The following is a 27,717-nucleotide window of genomic DNA, read 5'->3' as shown; positions in this document are numbered from 1 at the left end:
ATGGGCTGAGAAGTGGCAGATGGAGTTTAATTCAGATAAATGCGAGGTGCTGCATTTTGGGAAAGCAAATCTTAGCAGGACTTATACACTTAATGGTAAGGTCCTAGGGAGTGTTGCTGAACAAAGAGACCTTGGAGTGCAGGTTCACAGCTCCTTGAAAGTGGAGTCGCAGGTAGAGAGGATAGTGAAGAAGGTGTTTGGTATGCTTTTCTTTATTGGTCAGAGTATTGAGTACAGGAGTTGGGAGGTCATGTTGCGGCTGTACAGGACATTGGTTAGGCCACTGTTGGAATATTGTGTGCAATTCTGGTCTCCTTCCTATTGGAAAGATGTTGTGAAACTTGAAAGGGTTCAGAAAAGACCTACAAGGATTTTGCCAGGGCTGGAGGATCTGAGCTACAGGGAGAGGCTGAACAGGCTGGGGCTGTTTTCCATGGAGTGTCGGAGGCTGAGGGGTGACCTTATAGAGGTTCACAAAATTATGAGGGGCATGGATAGGATAAATAGGCAAAGTCTTTTCCCTGGGGTCGGGGAGTCCAGAACTAGAGGGCATAGGTTTAGGGTGAGAGGGGAAAGATATAAAAGAGACCTAAGGGGCAACTTTTTCACGCAGAGGGTGGTACGTGTATGCAATGAGCTGCCAGAGGTGGAGGCTGGTACAACTGCAACATTTAAGAGGCATTTGGATGGATATATGAATAGGAAGGGTTTGGAGGGATATGGGTCGGGTGCTGGCAGGTGGGAATAGATTGGGTTGGGATATCTGGTCAGGTTGGACCGAAGGGTCTGTTTCCATGCTGTACATCTCTATGACTCTGTGACATGGAAAAATTCTACAAATTTACTTGGATATAAATATGAGGTGAAGTCACTATAGTCCCACTGGACTATCGGGTTGCTGTCTCATCAGAGACAGACAGCGTCTGGTGAGTTTAACCCAAGTATAACCAGGCCTCAGACAAGATATGAGATTTAAAAGTCAAGACCTTCATGGCTGAGGTTACACTTCTCAATTTCAGTGTCTCCAACAGGAGAGCTGTGGTCTTCTGGGACTGTGGTGACTTAACTTTATCTTATGTAATTATGACAGATTTTTCTTCAGTGGCTACATTCTCTGAAATTCAGAAGGTTCTAATAGGAATGTCTCTAAGGGTAAATTATAAAAGTTATTTTCACTTGGCAAAGCAGTGGATCACTAATGTCCGATCTGATCTTGAGTGAGATTCAATTTCCAGTCCTATCCCATAAGCAAAACAATTTTCTAAGCTCCTAAGCTTGACTATTTTAATTTTCTTAGATATGGGAACTTTTATTGAATTCTATTTAAAGTTCAATTCAAATTCTGCAACTCACATCATATCATGTAGAAATTAACGTTTATTCTTCACGTTAGTTCCAGCCAACTTCCATTGCCTGGCTATCCCCAGGATGTGAATTTAAGAACTATGTCCTTATTTACAAGTACTTCCACTGCATCATTGCATTCTATGGTTGTGCAGTTTTCTCAAGGTTTACTTCCTCTATCCTTCTAAATCTGTATTTGGGTCTGAGTTCTAAAATTCAAAATAAAGCATCAATTATTAAAAAGGAAACAAATGCAATAAATGCAGAAGACATTATTCAGGTACTTGGTTTTGTTAGTCTGCACAAACTACAGAATAGTTAATCAAATATCCAAATACCTAATAGCTCTCTTGAAAGTCCTTATACAGGACCAGGTTAAAAATAACAGCCTGTATTTACAAAGTACCTTTAAATACTGTAAATATATTTGTCATGTATCCATGCATTTCTTTTCATTCATGGAAATCAATTTTAAAACAAAAAAACAAAATAAAAAGGGAAGTACAGCACAGGAACAGGTTCTTCGGCCCCCTAAGCCTGTGTGGATCATCATGCCTGAACTAAACTAAAGAACAAACTTCTGCCCTTATTCAGTCTATATCCCTCTAATCCCTCCCTATCCATGTAACCATTCAGGTGCTTCTTAAGTGTCACCAGTGTGCCTGCTTCCACCATCTCTTTTGGTAGTGCATTCCAGATTCAGCCTACTCTCTGCATAAAAATCTTCCCTTGCACATCTCCCTTCAATCTTCTCCCTCTCACCCTTGAACCTGTGTTCTCTTGTAACTGAAACCTCAACCCTGGAAAAGAGCCTCCGACTATCCACCCTATCTATGCTTCTCATAATTGTGTAGATATCCATCAGATCTCTTCTCAGCCGCTATCTTTCCAGTGAAAACAATCCTAGTCTTTTTAACCTTTCCTCATAGCCAGTGCCCTCAAGACCAGGCAACATCCTGGTAAACCCTCTCTGCACTCTCTCCAAAGCTTCCACGTCCTTGTGGTAGCATGGCAACCAACACTGCACATAATACTCTAAATGTGGCCTAACAAGGGTTTTATACAGCTGAACATGTTTTGCCAACTTTTGTACTCCATGCCCCAGCTGATGAAGGCAAACATGCCATATGCCTCCTTAATCACCCTGGGCCACCAGTCTTGCTACTTTTAGGGAACTGTGAACCTGCACACCCAGATCCAACTATATTTTGAGGTTCCCAAGGGTTCTGCCTTTTACAGTATAATTCACACTTAAATTTGATCTCCTCTCAGCCGCTGTCTTTCCAGTGAAAACAATCCTAGTCTTTTTAATCTTGCCTCATAGCCAATGCTCTCAAGACCAGGCAACATCCTGGTGAACCTTTTCTGCGCTCTTTCCAAAGCTTCCACGTGGCTCAGTGGTTAGCATGCTGCCTCACAAGGCCAGGGTCCCAGGTTCGATTCCAGCCTTGGGTGATTGTGTGGAGTTTGCACATTCTCCCTGTGTCTGTGATGGGTTTCCATCCACAGTCCAAAGATGTGCAGTTTAGGTGAGTTGGCTATGTTAAATAGGGGAATGGTTCACTCTTCGGGGGGGTCATTGTAGACTTCTTGGGCCAAAGAGCCTGTTTCCATACTGTAGGGAATCTAATCTAACCTCTGGGCTGCTACTGAAAGCCATCTGACCTCTTCATTGTATTCCCACCTATGTGAGAGTTAAATTTGAGTATGCTAGCTTTTTAATGACGGAACGTGATTTCAGAAAAATAAAATAATTTTTTTAAAAATCTTTAATATCTTAGATATTTCAATTGAGTTAATTCTTACAGATTTCTTTCACTGTTTTGCACTGAGTTTTGACACCATTTGTTTCTTTGTTACAACAGCAGTTAGACTGCTCCACTGCAGAGGCAGCACAACAATCTCTTCATCAGGTGGTCGGATTGTTTGTGGTTGAAATAATCATGATAGCAGTTGCAAATAGCTCTAAACTCCAAGTGTTGTTAAGCAGTGCCTCATTTGGAGATTGTTGTTGATACATACTATGGATTAAAATTGTGCAAAGTCTCTTATCAGTGAAAGAGGATGTTAATTCCAAAACGTTACATCAACAAAATGTTATCTTGTCGCTAAGTTATGGGCGATTAATCTAAGTTCCAGGAGTCAGAAGATTTTGTTTTATCATGTTATGTGCACATGCTTAGATGTTAATGTACCATGTTTCCCTCAGTAGAGTCCCAAGGTGCCAGTTAGCTCAACTTGTTCCAAAATAATGCTCCCTTTGCAAATCCTGTTCAGTGTGGGTGTTCCATGACATTCCAAACCACACATCCTCAGTGGTGAAGCAGTGCTTTCCAGTTTCCTTAAAAGTTGTTTTTAATGTCCATCAACATGCATGGATTTGAAATTATTATATTGAACCACTTCCTGTGTACGTTGTTCAAAGATGAGTAAAGTATTGCATGTAGTTTGAATATACGAATCACTTGGAGATTTAATGTGTGATATTACTATACCATAGACTAAAAGACTTTGATTTAAATTGCAGCCCCAGCTGGACTCACACTTGAGCTTCTCTCAGGCGGCAAATTGCTGCTCTAAGACCAAGCAGCAGTTAGCAAAATAGCCAATGTCAAATAGAACTAAGGCTTTCTTTTCATTCTCTTTCTACCAACTTCCCTCCTACTTCTTTTCTGCAGTCGCTTTGCTGGAGTATTGTTTCACGAGATTGAGTGCACTCTGGTATCCTGCCTCTGTAGCAATTCATTGTACGCATACCTTTCTTTACCCCAGAAAATAGTTCCACATTTATCTATATCAGGCTGTATTTGATTCGGATCTGTTCACTCTCAAACTGTTTCTGCTTTCAGGAATTCTTCTGTATCCTTCGAACATTTACCTTTCCTTAATTTGAGGAGATGTCCTAATGATTTTATGTTTGTTTTATACGTGTCCAAAATAATGATGTATAATGAAAATTAGAAGATCCAGCTGAAGCATATGAAGGCACAGTGGCACAGTGGTTAGCACTGCTGCCTCACAGCGCCAGGGACCCGGGTTTTATTCCAGCCTCAGGCAACTGTCCCTGTGGAGTTTGCATTCTCCCCATGTCTATGTGGGTTTCCTCCGGGTGCTCCGGTTTCCTCCCACAGTCCAAAAATGTGCAGATTAGGTGAATTGGCCATGCTAAATTGCCCGTAGTGTTAGGTGAAGGGATAAATGTAGAGGAATGGGACTAGGTGTGTTGCTCTTTGGAGGGTCGGTGTGGACTTGTTGGGCCGAAGGGCCTGTTTCCACACTGTAAGTAATCTAATCATAATGTTATACACTGCTATCTGGTCAGCCTGCAACCTCTGACACTGTAGTGAAAATAATCCAAGTTTGTCCAACGTCTCCTTACAGCAAATACACTCCAATCCAGGCAACAACCTGGTAAATCTCCTTTGCACCCTCTCCAAAGTCTCCATATCCTTCCTGAAATAACTCCACCGAGGCTGGTATCCCGTCACCAAATCACCCTTTATTTACACACGGAGAGTCCTTGACACTGGTCCAGTTCTCTTAAAGTGAGCAGGATATCTGACACTCCTGTTCTTTTTTCTTTTCCCCTTATTATCCCCACACTGCCGCCTAACAGCGGTAATGCTTATATTTTCCCCAGCACCCATGTCGTGTGTGCGTGGGTGTGAGACACAGTGAAAGATAATAAGGTGCTCAAATCTTTATTCAGTTTCCACCACCAGGAAGATAGGAAACACCCGAGTAGCCAGTGACAAGCAGTGCCCTTCACATTAAAGGGCAATGCTGTATGATCAGACAGTGAAGGGGAGGGTAGGGACTAAATCAAAATAGAGTTAAAGGGGGAAATAATGCACTCCACTCCCTGCGGCGCCCACCTCTCCCTGAACAACTCCAGGGTGTTGGTGGACACCGCGTGCTCCCTCTCCAAGGACACCCGGGCTCTAACGTAACCGCGGAAGAGGGGCAGGCAGTCGGCCCTAACGACCCCCTCCACGGCCCGCTGCCTGGACCTGTTTATGGCCAGTTTGGCCAGGACACTCCTGTTCCTATCTGTCAACCAGAGCTCGCTGATTGGACCAGATTAACAGCCCCAATCAGGTAATTCATATTCAATGACACCCACCTAGCCGACTTTGTTACAATCACTACACTTCCTAAAGTATGGTGACCAGAACTGCACAATACTTGAAATGTGGCCTAACTGAAGTTTTATTCAGCTGCTAATATTTACGCTCAATGCCCCAAGGCAAGGACCTTTACCACCTTATCTTTGTGTGTTGTCACTTTCAGGGAGCTATGTATATCAATGCTCCCAAAGGTCTAGTGTGATGTTGTGGCAGTTTTTTGCTCATATAACAATCAGGATGCTCAAAGTAATTATCTTCCCTTAACAAAGTTTTGTATCAACTTGTTATTATAAATTCCTGTCTAAGTTTAATATTATGTAAATTTTCAAACCAGTAGTTACTATAAGGAGAAAGTGAGGACTGCAGATGCTGGAGATCAGAGTCGAGAGTGTGGTGCTGGGAAAGCACAGCAGGTCAGGCAGCATCTGAGGAGCAGGAGAATCGAAGTTTCGGGTATAAGCCCCTCATCAGGAATATAGTTATTGTAAGGCAGCAAAGAGAGTGTCAAGCTATGTCACCTGCGGTCATACCATGAGCCTTCAATCAGGGCAAGGAATGTCAAGGTCTCCATTCTGGTTAACTTTATTGTTATAGAGTCATTTTAGATTGCAGGATGAAATGTTAGCAACATCAGTTGAAAACGATCCTATGAATGTCTATCTTGTTTACTATCACAGGCTTTACTTCATGCAAGTATGAACCAGATAAAAGTCAAGATTCATTCTTCCTATAATAAAGGCAAAATACTGTGGATGCTAGAAATTAAATTTGATTTTAAAACAAAGAGCTCGAAAAACTCAAGGGGTCTTGTATTATCTGTGGAGATATAAATGAAGTCAATGTCCCATATTACTCTTCAGTAAAAGAAAATTACTCCCAAAAATGATGCAGAATGAAGTCAAATGTTAATCTGTTTCTGTCTCCACAATTGCTGCCAGGATATTACTCCAGTACTTTGTTTTTATTCCATTCATCCTGTGCTAGTTTTACGTACCTTTAATTCCAATCAGCCTCTGAATTCACAAGATTTTGTTGTGATGACAAAAATATATCTCCTCTCTAGATGTAGCTGATGAATCCTGTCAGAAATCGGGGTACAAGACAGAATTGGCCTGCAAGAGGCATGCAGAAAATTGAAATATTTAAGCCTAGACTATCTGAGAGGGATTTTGCAGTGCACCTTTTTCAGTGGACTAGATTTTTCACAACCGAGACAGATAACTCAAGTCAGAATAATTCCCAACTCAGCGATTTAACGGCCCCTGTTAGACCCAATTCTTTGTTCTGAAGTGAAGCAAGTAGAATGGAGTCAGGCTAGTCAACCCCAGAAGCAGATCCTGGGCAACTATATGGGTGGGTTAGTGCCAAGGTGGGCTGGATGGAAGGTCCATTTTGGTTCCCTGGGATTTCATTCCAGTTGTTTCATAAGGTGTCAGGCCTTTTAGCCCTCATTCCTCAACATCAACCATGGCTCCAACCATGGCTCCTCCATACCAGTTGGAAAGAGACTGCTGAACTTAAGTTTCATTCCTGTATAAAGCATGCTTCACTCGCGTTATTAGCCTTGCTGAGGACTGAACCATTTTGCTGTGAGCCAGGTAACATAACCTAGTTAGTGGTGTGCCACCAACAAGGGAACTGGAAGACTGAGTAGTGGTGGAGTAAGCACAGTGACATTGTGAGAGCAGAAGCTGTTACCATGGGGCTCAAGTCACTCTCCTAGAACTGTGCCTCACCATTCCTATGGCTCTGTGTGAGTTCAGATACCTGCATCTGGGTTCTCTCCCCACATTTTTAAAAGTCTGCAGAGTAATTCTAATTCCATGCAAATCCTATTAAATGTTTTTAGATTTGTGAGCATGTGCTTCCTGCTATTTAATTGCTATACTGAGAGACCAGATCTCACCAACGTCTGGCCCTTTGGAACTGGAGGAATAGGAAACAAAGAAATACTGACATATATGTAATGCCACATAAATACAGTGGCTACAAGAACAGGTCAGAGGTTAGGAATACTATATGGAGTAACTGTCCTCCTGACTCTTCAGAGCCTGCCCCCAAAATCTGCACATGTGCAATCCATCTGCCTCTATGATCATTCTGAAATTTGCATTTGCTTAAAATAATGTGTCAAACTCATTCATCGTCGAAGTCAGAAGGGAATAACAGCACAATATTTGAAGAAACCCTCCATACAGGTCTTCTCCAGTATTGCCACATGACAGGGCTACAATTTAAACTCTGCCTCTGACAACTAGCACAGCATTCTCCAATGAAAAGGACGCTCAGGTAATTTCGGCCTCCTGCGGTTACTTCATTTTATCTCATGTTGCATGATCACCTGCCTGAAGGAAGCAACTGTAAACCCTAGTGACAGCCTTGTGAGCTGTTTTGAGAATATGACTTTAATGACGGGATATTTCATGTGTATAATCTGGGACATGAGGTTTGCTGTGGGCCTGAGCTCGAGGTGGAGATTATCTAAATTGGTGGAGAAGGAAGAAGTGTGTTGTAGCTTTGGGAGTGTGAAGAGAGGGAGAAGTATGAATGTTGTAATTAGGGAAGGCTGCAGGTGTTGCAAATATGAGAAGAGAATAGTTGAAAGACGAGATTCTTGGCATTACAATACTGATGAGGTCATTAAACTGTTTCTAGCATTGCAGCCATAAGCTCCTGGCATTGACCTCCTCAATGACCTGTTCCCACTGAGAGTAGGAGTGCTGCCTGGGGGTGTATCTGAATGCTGTCCTGTCTGGAACAGGACCTCCATCACATCTGAGTAACTGGATGTCCTCTCTGAATCTCCTGCAGCTATTTTTAAAGTTATAAGTAAGTTAAAAAACCTGTAAGTTTCTCAACAACTGTAGTGCCCAAACCTTTTAAGTGGTGTCAGATAGACTTGATTTCCTGCCTCCTCAAAAATATGCATCCAGTAAGCAGAGCTGGCACACGATATCAAACAATGGACACTCATTTCAAGTAATGTTTTCCAATGGCACATGCAGGAGGCACAGTTACATTTCCAGGCTCATATTTTGTAAATAATTGTCAGTTCTAATTTTGCTTCTTGGAACTAATAAGAACAAATTTTTGATATGACATTTAAGACAAAATACAGATTCTTTAAATGCCTAAAATAGGGAACCATGGTGATATAGTTTTCCATTGTGCCCTCCCAAGGCTTTCACATAATAGTGGTGATCATTTCTCTTTGTGTTAATTGGCATAATCTTTATTAATTATATAAAGCGCTGATTAGACTTCATTTAGAGCACTATATAATTCTGGGCACCAGATCTCAGGATGAATACATTGACATGGAGGGACTATAGCTCATATTTACCAGAATGGTACTGAGATTGAAAGGGTTAAACTAAAAAGTCACATATACTCAACATGTATTCCCTTCTGTCAATGATTAAGGGGTCATATAGTTGAGATGTTATTGATTATTAAAGAAATAATAGGTTGGGTGAAAAGTACTTGGGCACCAAAAAATTAAAATCAGTGGATATCAGGAACCAAACGGAAGGTTGTTCGATGACACCTCTGTGAAGTAACTTGAGATTCTTGGCTACATGAAAGGGACTGTACAAACTGAAGTTGTCGTACTTGTATCCTTCAAAATGTAAAGTTCCCAAATTTTTGCTCACCACAGTTATGAGAAGTTATGGAGTAAATGAAGTTGAATTGCAGATCAGCCATGATCAATAGCAGAATGGCAGAATTGATTGATTCATGAGGCTTAATCAATGTCTTCTATTCCTACCTTCATAATTGTTGCAAATCACTGAAAGCTGCATATTTAGTTCGTTTTAATATTTAATTGTATTGGAAATGGTAAGTATTTATTTAAAGTAAGAAGGTCCTGAAACTTTCTTACATAATGGTACTAAGACTATATTAAAAATACAATTCAGTCTATTCATTATCCTGATAAAATCATTGAATTTGGTTTGGCTGCTGTTCTGATTGCAAATTTGTAAATTGTGGTTATTATATTTTCTGTTTGAGGTGTAAGTAATTAAACTGTAAGATGTGAAAAGTTGGTCATAACATTTCAGCACAGAACTGTGATGTTGGTGGATAAAACAAAATATTGCACTTACAGAATCCCTGAATTTAGAAAAGTCTTCACCATTCTTTGTCCTTTGTCATCAATATTTTCGCATAGAATTCTAATTGGAATGTGCTGCAAAGCAGCTGTAATCCCTCTTTCATTGGTAGAATAATTAATGTTTGCTGTTCAATGTGTCCCTTCCATATAATATGTTCCTTGTCATGTAATACTGAAAAGTTTTAAAGGAGAGTTTTCTGTCTCTATGATTTATTCTGTTTTAGTGATGGAGGTCATCTTAGAAAACTGGTAATACTAACTATTGGTCTGCAAGTGTATTATAGTTTGAAGGAAATTTTCACAGTATCCCAGTGCTAAAAGGTACCTTAAATCTGCTTTTTTGTGAAAAGCAGCGAGAAATCTGAATTTGTTGCAAGTAATACCCAACGCACAGGCAAAGAAGTTCAGTGCTTGTAACAGCAGGTTACCTCTGCTTAGTTTATGCCTCAGGAGAGTTTGTCTTGGCTACTGCTTCTAGTATAAGTAAATCTCTATTATGTACTGATCAGATTAGCTGTTTATTTTAATATCATGTTTCTGATGTGCTTATCGGAAAGCCTAAAGCAAGAGTCTTGACTGTCTTGTTGCAAAACCCATGATGAGTGGATGTGTTTTAGCCAAGCTTGAGTTTTTTTTCAGGTTCTTTTTACAATGAACTTGGGGCTGGAAGCAGAGAATAGAAAATCACGTTGATGCACTTCTTTAGAACAAGCAATGAACAGACATTCCCAAAATTAAATGGAAATTTTATGTATTTTAGCCTTAAGAAAGATATCAACAGTTTTGGGCAGAGAAGCAGAGGTGGTCCCAGATGCAAGTACAGGCAAAATACAAGGAACAGTACAGCACAGGAACCGGCCCTTCAGCCCATCAAGCCTGCACTGACACATGATGCCTTTCTAAACTAAAAACCTTGCGATCTGTCTCCCTCTATTCTTTGCCTATTCATGTATCTCTTAGGATGCCTCTGAAAAAGTTGCTATTTTTTTTGCTTCTACAACCTCCTCTGGCATCACATTCCAAAAAAAAAGACTTGCCTCTGACCACTCTTTTAAACTTGCCCTCTTTTACCTTCAACCTATACCCCTAGTAATTGAAAAATTCCAACAATCCATTCTATCCCTGCCTCTCATACATTTGTAAACCAATATCAGGTCACCCCTCAGCTTCTGATGTTCTTGTGAAAACAAAACGTGTTTGTCCAATCCTTCCTCGTTGCTAATCAGGCATCATTCTGGTAAAACTTTCCTCCAAGGCCTCCACATCCTTACGGTAGTGAGGCGACCAAAACGGTATGCAATATTCCAAATGTGGCCTAACTAACATTCACGACAGTTGTAACATGACTTGCCAGTTTTCATACCCTGTGCCCCAACCAATGAAAACAAGCATGCCTTATGCCTTCTTGACCACCTTATCCACTTGTGTTGCCATTTTCAGGAAACTGTGGATCTGTATGCCTAGATCCCTCTGTATGTTAATGCTTCTCAGGGTTCTGCAATTTACTGTATACTTCCCTTCTCTGTTAGACCTTACAAAATGATCACTTCACACTCGTTCACATTAAATTACATCTGCCATTTCTCCATCCAACTCTCCTGCTTATCTATCATCCTTTTGTATCTTCTGGTAATCCTCCTCACTTTCCCGAGCTCCACAAACCTTTGTGTCGTCCACAAACGTGTATCAAACAGTAGGGTACCTGTTTAGTTTTTTGCCTTTATTTCTAATTGCTGTTAAATAAATGTGTAGTGGGAACCTTTTATAGCAACTAAGTTTCAAGTTCTTTAAAACAGAATTTCAGAAATGCATCAAACAACATTTAGATTTATTACCAGTATAATATACAACAAATTCAATTTCTTTCATTGTTCCTTTGATTAGAAATACATATGTAGGACTCTTTTGGTGCTGTGATGAAGACAGCTCAACAATAGAGATGAACAAGGAGTATACCCTTTTAAATTTATCACAGGTGCAAGATTGTTGTGTTTTCAGATGGTCACTGTCTATGTACAGTAACAAAAACAAATTTATTGGAGGGAGATCTTTGAGATCAATTGAGATGACTATCAATTGACTTTTTATGGTACACTACAATCCATAATGCATAAACTGAAAGAAAATATCACCCCATTTGTAATGAGATGGATTTTTAAAGAAATACGCAAGTAACCTTTAATGCAATATGCTAAACACTGAGTCATTTGCATTCCATGCATATCTCCATTGTCCAGTACACAGCTCCAAATGAAAAATGGCTATTAATTATTATAGACTAAAAGAAGCAGACCACCATAGATGTGACAACTGATGTAACTGCCTCAAGGGTTAAGAAAAGTTCATATAACTAAACAATCAATTTAATTGCTTTTGGAGTGCAGTGCCAAGGCAAGAGGTTCACAGCTCACCCTGTGGTATTGGATGCTTTAAGAATATTAACAGCAGGAAAAGCTGCTGCTAGTGTTGGACTCATTTGTCTTCTTTAGTATATAAACAAGTTAATAGCTGAACAAAGAATTCTTCCGAGCATTTAGACTTGTCTTCATGGCGATCTAAAGATTACGCACACAAATCACTTTACAATGGTGCAGTAAGAGGTTTTTATATGCAATGCATTGCTCATGTCAGTAGTGACAAATGCCTGATTCTAACTTGGAGAGTTATTTAAATGGAAATATTTTATAATCCTTTTGTGTGTAATAGTCAATGTGAGAAAGAAAAGAGAGAGTTTATAAACAAATTGTCCCCACCAGAAAAGATCCTCTCCACTGGTTTCCAGATGAAACAAATGGAGAACATATTTAAAATTACAATCTTTCTTTTAATTTAACCACAGGGTGGAGATGAAAGAGGATTGTTAAGCCTTGCATTCCATCCCAAATATAAGAAAAATGGAAAGCTCTATGCATCTTATACCACCAACCAAGAACGATGGGCCATTGGACCACACGACCACATTCTTCGAGTAGTCGAATACACTGTTTCCAGGTAGTCCAAAAACAATATGAGAAATTTTTGCTCCAAATGTCACACCAATATTAATTACTGAACACATGAAACAAGGCTTCATTTGTTTTAAAGACAATGTAAATGCCATGATACCTGTATATAGAAAGATTATGCTATTTATTAGTTCATCAAAACAGTAACATAAGAATTTATACTGCTTAACTTCTAAAATTCTTTAAACTGCTAATTACTGTATTTGTTGGTGAAGATAGCCAAATGCAAGAACCAAGTTACTTGGTTATAGTTAGTTTATTTCACACTGGAGCAAGTTCTAACATTAAATTATGCACCTCAATTCTGCATATCACGATAAAAGGAAGTTCACATTTTCTAATATACGGTTGATTCAGTGTTCATAACTGTTTTAATTTAATTGTGGTTAGTTTTATAAATGTTTGACTATGTTATGAGATGAGAGAAAATGTTGTTCCAATTTATAGAGATGTTTAAGAACTCCATTTAAATAGTCCAGCTGAACATTAAAACATTGCTGCCATTAGGACAAAATTTTTAATTCAGACCATTACAAAGGACTATCACTATTTGGGATATTCCAACGTGTATCTGTTAACTTTAATAAATCTTTTGGAATCTGACTCTGTGAGAAGCTGGAATCAATACCAGTTTAGACATGTCATTAACTAAAGGTGAATCACCTTTAAACCAAACTGGAACATTCAAACTGTGGGATTCAGTAAACCTTCAAGAAGTATCCTTGATATAATAATCAATTATCTCACTATTCATTATACAAGAAGGAGTATTAAAATTAAAATGAAAACGCTAAGTTCTGAGTAAAGAATTTTGAATGTGTTTAATTAAGTTGCCTAAATTGATATGTTCTTGTCCCTTTGAGTAATGAGGACAGTTGTCAGCCTTGACTTGTTAGTCACACTCTTCCAACTGAGTCAGAAGGTTATGAGTTCAAGTACCACTCTGGAGCTTTAAGCAGATATTCTGGCTGATCCTTCAATTCAGTGGTGAGGGAGTACAGTACCAGCAGAGATGCTGCCGTTCGGATAAGAGCCAAGGCACTTCGTGCTTTCAAATGGGCATCCCATGCATTATAGAAGAAAATGAAGGAATGTTTACCCAATATTCTGACAATATCTGTCTTCCCAACAAAATGAGTGGAACAGATTATTTGAACATTAATTTAGTTGCTGCTTATGGGATCTTGCTGTCACCGTCTTGACTGTCATGTGACTATACCACTGAATACACTTCAAAAATATGTTTAACTAGTTGTAAAGGATTTTGGTGCATTCTAAGGTCACGAAAGTCTCTACAAAATGCAAGTTCTTCCTTTAATGTATTTTTCAAAGGAATGTAATTATGTATCGCTATAAAAGACAGTGTTTTCTTGCATTCAACAGACAATTCTCAAGAATTCCAATGTAAAGGGAAAACAGCATTTATACTGTATGACAAAGCTAATTAATTGACAAGTGAACTCTGGTTCGGAGAGGAATCGACACGGAATGCACCATTTAATGATGACTAACAGCTACCAAGTTTTATTTAAATTTTAAACCAGGCAGGCTAACTCAAGATATTGCCCTAAGAAATGAACCTGAGAATGGCAGTCATGTATCTTTTTGAGTTGAAAGAGATGTAGTCTGTGTTCATTCTCTTTGCATGCAAAACACAGACCCCTGTGTATTAATGCTTTAAGCTTACAGTAGATACCCACAGATGCGCCACACTATGAACCTGACTGACAAGACTGACTTGTTGTTGAAAAGTGTAGTGCTGGAAAAGCACAGCAGGCCAGGCAGGAATCCTGACATCCAGGCAGAAATGTCGATTCTCCTGCTCCTCGGATGCTGCCTGGCCTGCTGCGCTTTTCCAGCACTACACTTTTCAACTCTGGTCTCCAGCATCTGCAGTCCTCACTTTCTCCTCCAAGACTGACTTGTTGCCAGTATACCTCTTCATGCATTCAGAATTACTTAGCAGGATTATTTGCTATAGCGAATATTTGCTATAACTAATCAGAGTCCACTTTCCTATGAATCAACACTCTCATACAATTAAAAGCTGATTTTCTTTCACATTACCATTTCTTGCAAATTGTCCTGATTGAGTGCAAAGTGAAAAAAATCAACAAAATGTCTTTTTTCAGCGAACTAGAGGGCATAAGTTTAGGGTGAGAGGGGAAAGATATAAAAGACACCTAAGGGGCAACTTTTTCACACAGAGTGTGGTACGTGTATGGAATGAGCTGCCAGAGGAAGTGGTGGAGGCTGGTACAATTGCACCATTTAAGAGGCATTTGGATGGGGAGATGAATAGGAAGGGTTTGGAGGGATATGGGCTGGGTGCTGGCAGGTGGGAGTAGATTGGGTTGGGATATCTGGTCGACATGGTCGGGTTTGACCGAAGGGTCTGTTTCCCTGCTGTACATCTCTATGACTCTAATAATCATGTTCTGTACTACCAAATGACTAACTGAATGTAATTGCATTAGTAAACATAATTTTAACTTGTTACATAGAAAAAATGCAAATCAAGTGGATACAAGAACAGCAAAGGTATTGATTGAAGTAGCAGAGTTACACAGAAAGCATTTGGGTGGACAGCTCTTGTTTGGACCTGATGGTTTTTTGTACATCTTCCTTGGAGATGGAATGATTACTCTTGATGACATGGAAGAGATGGATGGGTTAAGGTAAGTAGATGATAAAATATCAAACTGTAAAATGCACATAATATTCAATAATCACAAATTAACTGTCAAAACACTTGCAATGAAGGATTTTATGTTTAATGTCCAAGTTGACATGACAAGTATCATTTGGTAATGCCAAACAGCATAATATAGATTTCTTTGATAATTTTTTCCATTATTTCAGTTATTATAGAAAATAAGAATTGGAATACAAGAAGAGAGGGCAGTGGAGAAATTGAAATGAGAAAAATTACCCAGTTCATTCTTTTTATTCATTCATGGGATGTTGGCATTACTAGTCTGGCCGATATTTCTTGCCATCCCCAATTGTCCAGAGGGCAGTTAAAAGTCAACCACATTGCTGTGGGTCTGTTTATGTGTAGGTCATATGTAGGTCAGACCAGGTAAGGATGGCAGATTTCCTTCCATAAAAGACATTAGTGAACCTGATGGGTTTTTCCTGACAATTGACAATGGTTCGAGAGTGTGGTGCTGGTAAAGCACAGCAGGTCAGGCAGCATCCGAGGAGCAGGACAATTGACTTTTCGGGCATAAGCCCTTCATCAGGAATGACCCTCATTCCTGATGAAGGGCTTATGCCTGAAAAGTTGACTCTCCTGCTCCTCGGATGCTGCCTGACTTGCTGTGCTTGTCCAGCACCACATTTTTTGACATTGACATGAAACCTTTGTCAATTAGGAGAAAGTGAGGAACTGCAGATGCTGGAGATCAGAGTCAAGAATATGGTGCTTGTAAAGCATAGCTGGTCAGGTTGCATCCAAGGAGCAGGAGAATCGATGTTTCGGGCTCTTCATCAGGAATGGTTTCATAGTCATCATTAGACTCTTATTTCTCGATTATTATTGAATTTAAATTCCACCATCTGCCTTGGTGGGATTTGAATGCAGGTTACAAGAACATTAGCTGGGTCTCTGGATTAATAGTCTAGCAATAATACTACTATGCTATCATCTACCATCTGAAACAGAATTTATCCAAGGTTGTTCAGGGATGTAATAGTGGAAACTGTGAAGCCTCTTCTCAAAATCTTCTAATAATCCTTGGATATTGGTGCGAGAGGACTGAAGGATTGCCAAAGTTACATCTAATTTATATTTTAAAAAAATGATTAAAACAGGCAATTACAGGCAGGTCAGTTTAAATCGATTGGGAAACTAGATATTTGGAAGTGGGTCAGGAACCCATTTGTTTCAGCAGTAGAACTGATTTCTGCAGTACCTCACTGGATGCTGGCCTCAAGGTACACAAACAGCCTTTTTACCATCACCTCTGTCTTCAGCCATTTAACCAAGTTTGGATCCTACTTGTCAAGTTATCTGAAGTCCCATGTGCTTTATCTTTTTTTTAATCAGTCCTCCATGTGAAACCTTGTCAAAAGCTTTTCTGAATTCCATATAAACACATCAATTGTACAACCTTCAGCTATACACCTGTTCACCTCTTTGAGACATTCAGATAAATTTGTTAGGCATGGCTGCCCTCTGAAAAAGCCATGCTGATTATTCCTGGGGTGGCATAGTGGCTAGCACTGCTGCCTCACAGTACCAGGGACCCTGGTTCAATTCCTGCCTTGGGTGACTGTCTGTGTGGAGTTTGCACATTCTCCCTGTGTCTGCGTGGGTTTCCTCCAGGTGCTCTGGTTTCCTCCCACAATCCAAAGGTGAATTGACTGTGCTAAAGTGCTATGTTAGCAGTAAGTGTAGGGTGGGGGAAATGGGTCTGGGTGGGCCACTCTTCGGAGGGTCAGTGTGGACTTGTTGGTCTGAAGGGCCTGTTTTCGTACTGTGGGGAATCAAATCTAAACTTTGCCTTTCCAAGTAGGTATTAATTTTCTCTAATTGTTTCCCTCCCACTGATGTGAGACCACTGGTCTGTAGTTCCCTGATTTATCTCTACCACCCTTTTTGAAAGATGGAAACACATTAGCTGTCACCGAGTCATTTGGCTTATCCCCTGAGGCCCTTATAATTTCCTCACTCATCCTCCCCAGCACCCAGGAATATAACTCATCTGGACCTGGAGATTTATCCACTTTTCACCCCACTAAAATCTCCAATACTTCCTCATTTCCTATGTCAAACTGCTCAAAAACCTCAGTCCTTCTTCCAGAATTCTGTACCCCAACACGTCCTTCTCCAAGGTGAAGACGGTTTTGAAAACTTTGTTTAACCCCCTACCAATGTTCTCCGACTCCATACACACATTGTACTCTTGGACCCTAATGGGACACGCTGCTTCCTTGGTTATCCTCCTTCCCATGATATACCTAGAATATTTTAGGATTCTCCTTAATCTCACCCGCCAGTGTTTTTTTCATGCTCCACTTTGGTCTCCTAATTGTTTTCTTAAGTTCTGCACTTACTTCACAAAGGCATCCATTGATTGATTCCCTTTGTACCAGTTAAAAGCCTTTTTTTCCCTTCTTATTCAGTCTTGAATATTCCGAGACATCCAGAGTTCTTTGGGCTTGTTGCTCCAACATTTCACCTTAAAGGGAACACAGTGGGCCTGTCCTGTCGCCAGTTCCATTTTTAATGCACCTTCACTGTTCTGATGAAGAGATACCCTGAAGTAGCTATTCCAAGTCTACTTTGGCCAGATCCATCCTTATTTTAATAAAATCTGACTGCCTAATCTAAATTCCATTTTTTGCGGACCATCGTTTTCCTTTTTCGTTACAAATTTAAAACGTATCATGTTGTGGTCACTATCACTAAAATGAACCCAGGTCCAGCTTCATTCACTAGCATGTACCATCCCTTGATGGACTTTCTACATAGAATCATAGAATCCCTAGAGTGTGGAGACAGGCCCTTCAGCCCAACATGTCCATGCAGACCAGATATCCTAAATAAGTCTAGTCCTATTTGCCAGCACTTGGCACACATCCCTCTAAACCCTTCCTATTCATATACCCATCCATATGCCTTTTAAAAGTTGTAATTGTACCAGCCTCCACCACTTCCTCTGGCAGCTCATTCCACATACACACCACTATATGCATGAAAAAGTTGCCCCTTAGGCCCCTTTTGTACCTTTCCCATCTCACCCTAAACCTATGCCCTCTAGTTCTGGACTCCCCGACCCCATGGAAAATACCTTGTCTATTTATCCTATCTATGCCCCTCATGATTTTATAAATCGTGCCCTTAACCCATCTGTATTATCTATAATACTGGTTGCATTAAAGTAGAGGCCATCCAGCGTCACCTAACACTCCTGAAATTCCACTTGCTGAACTCCCTGTACCTTAGTTCCTTTACTAAAGTAGACCATGTCCCTATTGCACTCTCTACTGTGTGGCAGGAGCCTTACAAGTGTAGGTACTGTGTAGGAGAAAGTGAGGACTGTAGATGCTGGAGATCAGAGTCGAGAGTTACTGTGTACTTGTGCCACTTATAACATGTTACAAGTGTTATAGGAGGCAGACAAAAAAGTGGGGTTGAGACCACAACCAAATCATGCACAGAGTCATAGAGTCACAAAGATATACAACATGGAATCAGACCCTTTGGTCTAATTCATCCATGCATATCAGATATCCTAAATTAATCAAGTCCCATTTGCCAGCACCCGGCCCATATCCTTCTAAACCCTTCCTATTCATATACCCATCCTGTTGCCTTTTAAATGTTGGGTTGGACCAGCCTCCACCACATCCTCTGGCAGCTCATGCACCACCCTCTGTGTGAAAAAGTTGCTCCTTAGGCCCCTTTTAAATCTTTCCCTCTCACCCTAAACCTATGCACTTTGAAGTTGGATGAATTTTGGATTCCCTTTCTCTGGGAAAAAGATCTTGACTATGTACCATATGCATGCCTCCCATGATTTTATAAACCTCTGTAAGGTCACCTCTCAGCCACCGACACTCCACAGAAAATAGCCCCAGCCTTTTCGGCCTCTCCCTATAGTTCAAATCCTCCAATCCCAGCAACATCCTTGTAATTCTTTTCTGAATGCTTTCAAGCTCCACAACATCTTTCCTATAGCAGGGAAACCAGAGCTTATTGCATGACAGAGCAGGCACTGTGGGGCTCAGTGGCCTATCCTAGCTGTGCCTATGTCCTTAATGTCAATGTTTGGATCAGGGCTTTAATGAGGTCAGGAGCTATGTGATCCTGGCAAAACCTAAACTTAACATTAATTATCAGGTTATCACTGAACAAGTGCAACTAGATTGCACAGTAGGCTGGCTGGGTTGGATTTGTGCTGCTTTTCGTAGACAGAACATACCTGGGCAATTTTCCACCTTGCTGATAAATGAGTGTTGTGGCTGTAGTCGAACAGCTTGGCTTGGGGCATGAGTTATTCCAGAGCACTGATCTTCAGTATTATTGTTGGCATGTTGTTTTCAGTATCCAGTGCACTCAGTCATTTCTTGTTATCACGAGGACTGAATTGAATCAGTCAAATAGAGGCTGGCCTCTATGATGCTGGGGAGCTCTGGAGGAGGCTAAGATGGAACATCTCAGCACTTCTGTCTGAAGATAGTTATATAGGATTCAGCCTTCTCCTCCATTACTGAGACTGGCAATATGTGGAGCCTTCTCTTCCATAATGGAATGACTACAGAGCTGTGATCTGACCTGTTGGTTGTAGAATTGCTTAACTGTCTATTGAATACTCTTTATGCTCTTTGGCATGTAAGTAGACTTGTAGCTTCATCAAGTTGACACCTCTGTTTTAGGTATGGCTGGTGCTGCTTCTAGATAGCCTTCCTGCAATCTTGAGGAGGTTCAGGACAATATCAATAATTTCTACCAATACTACACTAGAGTACTGCATAGCGCTGCATTGCCAGAGCACTTTCAGATGGAGACTTTAAACAAATATCTCATCTAACATCCTGGACAAACATGACAATTTGATCAGTCATCTACAATTGCTATTTGTGGTGCCTTGCTTTCTATAATTTGTTTGACATATTTGCCTACGCAACAGTGACTTCACTTCAGAAATAATTAATTTGTTGCACTTTGCACTTGAGGATGTGATACAGCAATGTGTAAATCTAAGATCTTTATTTAGCAACTCCCAGTGGCAGTACAAAACCTTCTTGATGAGCCAGATAATTGATGCTATGTTGGCATACATTGGAAAGATTCAATACTATGCCTAAATAAATCAGGTTGCACAAGCTGGAGGAGGGTTTGAAATAGAGTACATAGCCAAATATCAGATTATGCGTAATTAGATTAGATTCCCTACAGTGTGGAAACAGGCTCTTCGGCCCAACAAGTCCACACCGACCCTCCGAAGAGTAACCCATTTCCCTCTGATTAAAGCACCTAACACTACGGGCAATTTAGCATGGCCAATTCACCTGACCTGCACATCTTTGGACCGTGGGAGGAAACCGGAGCACCCGGAGGAAACCCACGCAGACACGGGGAGAATATGCAATATGGCTGTGCATAAGTTCTACTTGACTGCAAGATTTGACTCATACATTTAATAATATTAACACTTACTATTATGTAATTAACACTCATCAGAGAGTTAATTGCATAATGATATTGTCCTGAACTTGCTCAAGATTGCAGGAAGGCTTACTAGGAGCAGCACCAGGCATACCTCAAACAGAGGTGTCAACAATTACACTTTTCATTTTCCCCTCGGGAGAAGTCACAGACAATTTCCAAGCAATCTTTCTCCAGATAACTCTAAGTCATCAGAGAGTAGAAGTAGTTCTGCAATATTCATTTAATATAATTATTTTTCTCAACCTGAGGGAGTAGCCCAAATCAACTTCCCTGCCAGTTAACCTACCCTGCGTAGAAATACCTCAGTTTGATTAGGCACCTCTACCTAGAAGACATATTAAAGTCATAAATGCTCATGTGTGAAGGATTGTTGGTGCATAACAATCATTTATTTTAAGAAAACAAATTTTCAAGGAAGAACTCTCTCCAACTGGGAGGTCTCCACGTTTGGCCCAAAATCTGCTGCTTGGCAAAGTGCCAAAAATGACAATATTTGAATATGAGTCTTGCATTACTGTTCATTCTCATTTATTTACCGAAGTTTATGCTTTTCTTACATTTGCTGCATAACCTTTCCAGTGATTTTACAGGCTCTGTGCTTCGAATTGATGTAGATACTGCCACCTGCAATGCTCCTTATGCTATACCCAGAAGCAATCCCTACTTTAACAGCACCAATCAACCACCAGAAATATTTGCACATGGACTTCATAATCCAGGGAGGTAAGCGTGCTTAAAGATACCATAGATAAACTCAAAAGTCATAGTTATTCAAATAGAAGCATCAATTCTTTGCTTTATTGGTTACAAAGTCAAGTGTCAATTGACACAAATTCCTCAACCCTCATAAAACAAAGGATGGATAAAAAAAGGTTCAATTAAAAGGTAGCATGTTATTTATGATTTTATATATTTATTGACTTCTTGATCCAAACATAGGAAGAGTTCTGCTGAGGAAGCGGATATGTGGACGTCAGAATTATAAAATAATAAACATTAGAGACTGAGCTACAAGAAACTGTGAATATATTCTATAGTCTGATGTATGGTTCTTTAATTTTACTTAGACTGGAGTAAGTTGAAGTAAGCACTCAACGCATTTAGATGTGTCCCTTGAACCATGACAAAAACATCACCAAAGGATTGCCATGCCATGAACAACTTATTCTTTTGACAATAGATAGATAATTTGTTTTAAGACTTTTTTTTTGCATTAATCGCATGGATGTGCCTGCAAACGTCAAATCCTTAATGTTGGCATCAGTCTGGAACTCACTTTGAATGCTAAGTGGTAACTGGTGTCCAGGTTTTGTCCAATGTGGGCAAATTATCTTCAAGATTATGAAATCAGCCTTGAAATTTAAAGCAGTCGTATCTGAGTTGCCCAATACTTCACCGTAACTGCCCGAAGGTTTGTCTGCTTTCTGGAAGTAAACAAAACCTGTACCTCTGGGATGTCACTATCTGTATCCACATAGGCTTTTTAGAAGAATGAATCCAGGAGGAAAGGGGGAAAAAAAAAGAAAATACTGATACATTTTGTTTTTATGTTTGAACTGGTTTAAGAGATCCTAGGTTACTTGATGAATTCGAGATGGACATGCATTCCTGAAATTATTCACTTTGCTAGTCGTGAGCCTTGCGTAACTTCGGGGGCTGCATTTTCTAAAAGATCAGGATCTGAATCAGGCACGTGTGCAATTAAATGCTTGATTATAGCAATCATTTTAAGGCGAGGCGTAAGAGAGAAAGAGAGTTGAAGAGGTCTAGGGCATCCACCGCGTAAGACCTCTGTGACTGTCAGCATGATTACTGATAGCAGGGCGAATGCTCTACCAACAGATTTGGGTGCTGCTGCAGCGGAAGGAAGAGTACCAAGGGCACCTCAAGATGGAGCTGAGATGCCTACTGAGTATTGAAAATTAACAAAGGTCTACTGTTGTGTAGATCATCAGGTTGCAGGAGAGCCCTTTCACTGGAATATTCTGTACTGTCTTCATACACACTGGACCATGAAGAGGAGGCACTGATGGCATTCTGGATTGCCTCCAAGTTTCTGTTCGGCTTCATATTCATTGAAGGAGGGGGGGAGGCCAGTGTGATCTCAAGAAATTGCTACTGGCCCCAAGAATTGCCTCAAATTGGTGCCTGTCTTGATGGGGAATTTTGTCATCTCCCTTGGCAGCCCCTTGAAAACTCGCTGAAAGGCAGGCAAGTGTAATGGGGCCAATCCCGGTGCACAACTGTCCAAGTTTACCCACTCCTATCTATAAAAATCATCCAGGACAAAATTCATCTCACTCTTGCAAGGGCAGAAGTGAGTAGTGCTATGGAAGCCGAAATCTTTACGATAGAGAGAATACCAAATCAAAAATTGCATTTCCATTCAAATCACTGCAGAGCTTGTGAACAGTCTGACTCAATCTGAGGCACTGGATGGGGAAGGGTAGAACTAGCGTCAAGGGGTGTTGTGTTAGTTGAGGCAGCAATGCATTCAGTCTTTCCAATTTAACTGGAGAATATCGCAGCTTATCCAGGATTGGATGGCAAATGATCAGTAGGCCAGCACAGCGACAGTGGCAAGGTTAACCCCTAAAGCTGAAGAATGGCTCCTTTGATGAATTGTGGAGACTTGCCGCAACTCTTTACCAACAAGAAATGCCTTTAAAAGAGGAGGAAAGCAAACCAAACTGAGTTGATGAGAAGAGGATAGTGCTGGCTTAGGGAAAAGCTTCAGTGCTTGATGAAGTTGACAGAATGGTGAACGTTATGTCCTTTGTGTTGAGATTTAACTTTATTTAAAATTAAGTTCTCCATTGCCTTTCAACTTTCTTAGATTGGATATAAAGAAGAAGATGTCTTTTTGAACTAAATACATTCATACATTCTAATACATCCAACACCTTCTCTACTGTGATATGGACTGTCCCCACCATATCACCATTAACTTCCCCAGGTTTGCAAGTCTTCATGTCTTTCTCCACGGTAAACACAGAGGAGAAATATTCATTGAGGACCTCGCCCATCTCCTGCGATTCCACACACACATATCCATTTTGGACCTTGATGGGTCCTATTCTCTCTCTAGTTATTCTTTTTCTTTCAATATACTTAAAGAACTTCTTTGGATTCACTCTAATCTCCTCAGCCAAGGCTATCTCATGCCACCTTCTGATTTCCGTCTGCAGTAAACTCCTGTATACCTCCAGGGATTCCCTTGATCCCAGCTGCCTGTACCTTAGTCATCCCACCTTTTTTCTGGTCAAAGCCTCAATATCTCTTATCGTCCAGGGTTCCCTATTTCTGCCAACCTTGCCCCTCACCTTCAGAGGAACATATATACCTTAAAGTCTAGATATCCCACTTTTAAAGGTCTCTCACTTGCCAGAGGTCCCTTTGCCTGCAGTCAATCCTGCGAGCTCATCAAAATTCGCCTTGTCCCAATTTAGAACTTGAACCTGTGGACCAGTTTTGTCCCTCTCCATAACTGTTTTAAAATTACTGGGGCCAAAGTGCTCCCCCATTGTCACCTCAGTCATCTGTCTGCCCTATTTCCCAAGAGTAGGTTAAGTTTTGAGGGCAGGGTGTAGACGTAGTCTCTCTGGATTTCAGTAAGGCTTTTGATAAGGTTCCACATGTTAGGCTGCTCTGGGAGGTTAGATTGCATGGATTCCACACGGAGCTGACAAATTGGATGCACATTGGCTTGATGGTAGGAAGAAGAGGGTAATAGTGGAAGGATGCTTGTTGGACTGGAGGCCTGTGACTAGTGGAGTGTCTCAGGGGTCACTGTTGGACACATTGCTGTTTGTTATCTATGTCAGTGATCTGGATGAAAAGGTACAAGGCATGATTAGCAAATTGCTGAAAATGTGTTGCTGGAAAAGCGCAGCAGGTCAGGCAGCATCCAAGGAACAGGAGAATCGACATTTCGGGCATAAGCCCTTCTTCAGGATAGTAAGTAAGTTGCAGATGACACTAAAATAGGTAGTATCGTGGACAGTGAGGAAGGTTATCAGAAATTGCAGCAGGACCTTGATCAGCTGGGGAAGTGGGCCAAGAAATGGCAAATGGAGTTTAATATAGATAAGTGTGAGGTCTTACATTTTAGAAAATCAAATCAAGCTAGGAGCTTCATGGTAAATGATAGGACCTTAAGAAGTGTCGTGGAACAGAGGGACCTTGGAGTCCAGGTGCATGGTTCTCTGAACGTGGAGTCCCAGCTAGACAGGGCAGTGAAGAAGGCTTTTGGCACATTGGCCTTCATCAGTCAGAGCACTGAGTATAGAAGTTGGGAAGTTATGCTGCTGTTGTACAGGACGTTGGTGAGGCTGCACTTGGAGTATTGTGTTCAGTTTTGGTCACCTTGTTATCGGAAGGATGTTATTAAACTGGAAAGAGTACAGAAGAAATTTACAGGGATGTTGCCAGCACTCAAGGGTCAGAATTATAAGGAGTTGTTGGACAAGCTAGGAATTTTTTTCTTTAGAGTGTAGGAGGCTGAGGGGGGGATCTTATAGAAGTGTATAAGATTATGAGAGGCATGGTTAGGGTGAATGCAGTCAGTTTTTTTCGCAGGGTTGGGGAATCAAGAGCTAGAGGGCAACTGTTTAACACCTACGGAATGAGCTGAGGTGGGGACATTAACAATATTCAAAAGCATTTGGACAAATACATGGATAGGAAAGATTTCGAAGGATATGGGCCAAGCACAGGAAAAGGGGATTAACATTGATGGGTATTTTGGTTGGCATGGACCAGTTTAGGCCGAAAGGCCTGTCTCTATGCTGTAGGACTCTATGACCCTAAATAGGATTGTAATTCACCATGAATTGTTTCTGGTAGTCAGCTTGGTGTTATTCCTGTCGTTCTCTGTTCCTAGAATGAGTTCTACCTGGAGAAAGTTTTCATTTTCATCATATTTTCGAGCTGAAAACAATCTTCAAAGATGTCCATGTAATGTCAGAAAAGGAAATGGGCTAGATAAATGACTTAATTCCTCAAAAAAACAACTGCTGTTTTCTCCGGTTCAACCATAGAGTGTGTTTTGCATTGCCAGAGTTTTAACAAATTGGGGCATACATATTATTTTCCAATAGTTTCAACATAAAATGGAACTTGCTCTTCAGAAGTCCTAAGTTGGTTGGCTAGAACAGTTCAGCCCTCAGCAAGGCTGACAAGTGCCATTCTGAAGTTTCATGCCGGTGACCAGAGAACACGCGTATCCATGACAGACTGGTGTCAGAACTCCAGCAGCTCTGCACCTTGGCACAGTGCAGCCTGAGGGAATTTCCTAATTTGGGGAAACAGGTTGTCATAGAATGTCTAAAAACTTTTAGGAGAAATGATAATGCTTCTAAAGAGAAGAAAATTGTGACCAGTGCTGCAATGTTAAATTACTAAATTACACCAGGGTTGATTTTATTTTAAGAATTTGGGATGCCACTACTAAAACAATTTGCAGGGTACATCGATGTTCCTTTCTCCATAAACTTATTTAATAATGTATTGACTTGTTTAGGTGTACAGTGGATCAACATCTCACAGACTCTAATGGCAATCTGACCATTCTGTGTTCAGAGTCAAATATTTGGAATAAGTCATCAGGAAGGATAATCAAAATAACAAGGGGAAAGGATTATGGTAATTATGAAACTCAAAATATGCTTGTTGGTGCATACATTGTTGTTTTGAGTAGCTACACCAATAAGTATGGCATGGTTTACAATTACTAAAAAGACTTTATTGGTGTTACTAGAAATACTACTAACTCACAGTTGTATTATCCTTATACAATATCCCACTTAAAAGTAAAGCAAATATTTTCTTATTCTATTACATAGAGCTGACATTTCCTGTAATAAATTAATGATCAGATTGCTTTTTCTGAAGAAACAGAACCTCCAGCAGTTGAATACAAATCTTCTAGTCGCAACCCTCTAGTAGGTGGCTTTATATACAGAGGATGTCAGTCGAGAAGGCTTTTTGGAAACTATATCTTTGGAGATCGAAATGGGTATGTTTTCAAAATTTCCATATAATTAACAAATCAATCATTTTGTGCTTCTTTGCCAATGTGTTATATGCTTACAAAGATGAAAAAAAATCAAAATTTTAGTTAAGTTTTCTGAAGATTCTCTACCACAAATTTGTACGTCACAAACAAAATATTGGATTTGAGGATGTGAACACAAATTCACTGGATTTATACGAGCGGATAATATAGACCACTTCATTGCATTGCCTTTTCAACACGATCAGTTGGATTTTTACAAAAATAAATTTATCCGAAATTTTATTTAAAAATCCATATATTTTTAAATACTCACTAATTTGATGTAAGTTACAAAACATAAAAACTGCTTCGAATTGGGAAATATGAATGAATTGTCTGAATTGATAATTAGTCTAGAAATTCCAAGATTATTATGTTATTTAATTTTATACTGGATTCAAGAATTCTTAATACCAAACTGCTGATTGCAATATTTATTCCACTCAAAGCCATGAATTGTAAGCTTTGATGCAGGTATTGTTAAATTGTTTGGTTTCTCTCACTTGTAGGATCAGATTTTATTTTCTTTAGTCAAGCAACAAATTGTAAGCAACACTAATAATGGTAAAATTATTGAAATAAGAAATCTAATTTTTTTTTATTCATTATGGAATGTGAGTGTTGTTATCCTGATTACACTGGAGAGAGTGATGGTGAACTGCCTTCATCCTTGGGGATTTAGGGCACCCATAGTGCTATTAGTAAGAAAATTCCAGAATTTTCACCCATTTACAGTGACATGATGCCAAGTCAGGATTGTGTGGCAATTTGGAATGGACGGTGCACGCTGTAGTGATCCTGTGCATTTGCTGCCCATGATCACCTAGGTGGTAGAGGTTGCAGATTTTGTGAGGTGTTATTGGAGGAGCTGTGATGAATTATTACAG

The 27,717-nt window shown here is 40.2% G+C and overlaps 1 protein-coding gene across 6 annotated transcripts in view; it reads left to right on the top strand.

Moving 5' to 3' along the window:
• Positions 1–27,717, top strand: part of hhip (hedgehog interacting protein) — a 156,399-nt gene that overhangs the window by 37,672 nt on the left and 91,010 nt on the right. For 4 of the 6 annotated variants that reach the window (XM_043698985.2, XM_043698975.2, XM_087976346.1 and 1 more), the window contains exons 5-9: positions 12,428–12,579; positions 15,098–15,271; positions 21,355–21,498; positions 26,297–26,418; positions 26,668–26,791. In XM_043698985.2, the coding sequence (XP_043554920.2) occupies positions 12,428–12,579; positions 15,098–15,271; positions 21,355–21,498; positions 26,297–26,418; positions 26,668–26,791 (716 nt within the window). The remainder of the gene's footprint in view (positions 1–12,427; positions 12,580–15,097; positions 15,272–21,354; positions 21,499–26,296; positions 26,419–26,667; positions 26,792–27,717) is intronic. The other 2 variants (XM_043698993.2, XM_043699011.2) reach the window with 2 other exon arrangements.

Source organism: Chiloscyllium plagiosum, unplaced genomic scaffold (assembly GCF_037043375.1).
Source record: "Chiloscyllium plagiosum isolate Xiang-an unplaced genomic scaffold, Cpla_swu_hap1 HiC_scaffold_1, whole genome shotgun sequence".
NCBI lineage: Eukaryota > Metazoa > Chordata > Chondrichthyes > Orectolobiformes > Hemiscylliidae > Chiloscyllium > Chiloscyllium plagiosum.
Note: the sequence above shows the minus strand (reverse complement) of the source record. Positions and strands in the feature narration are given on the sequence as shown.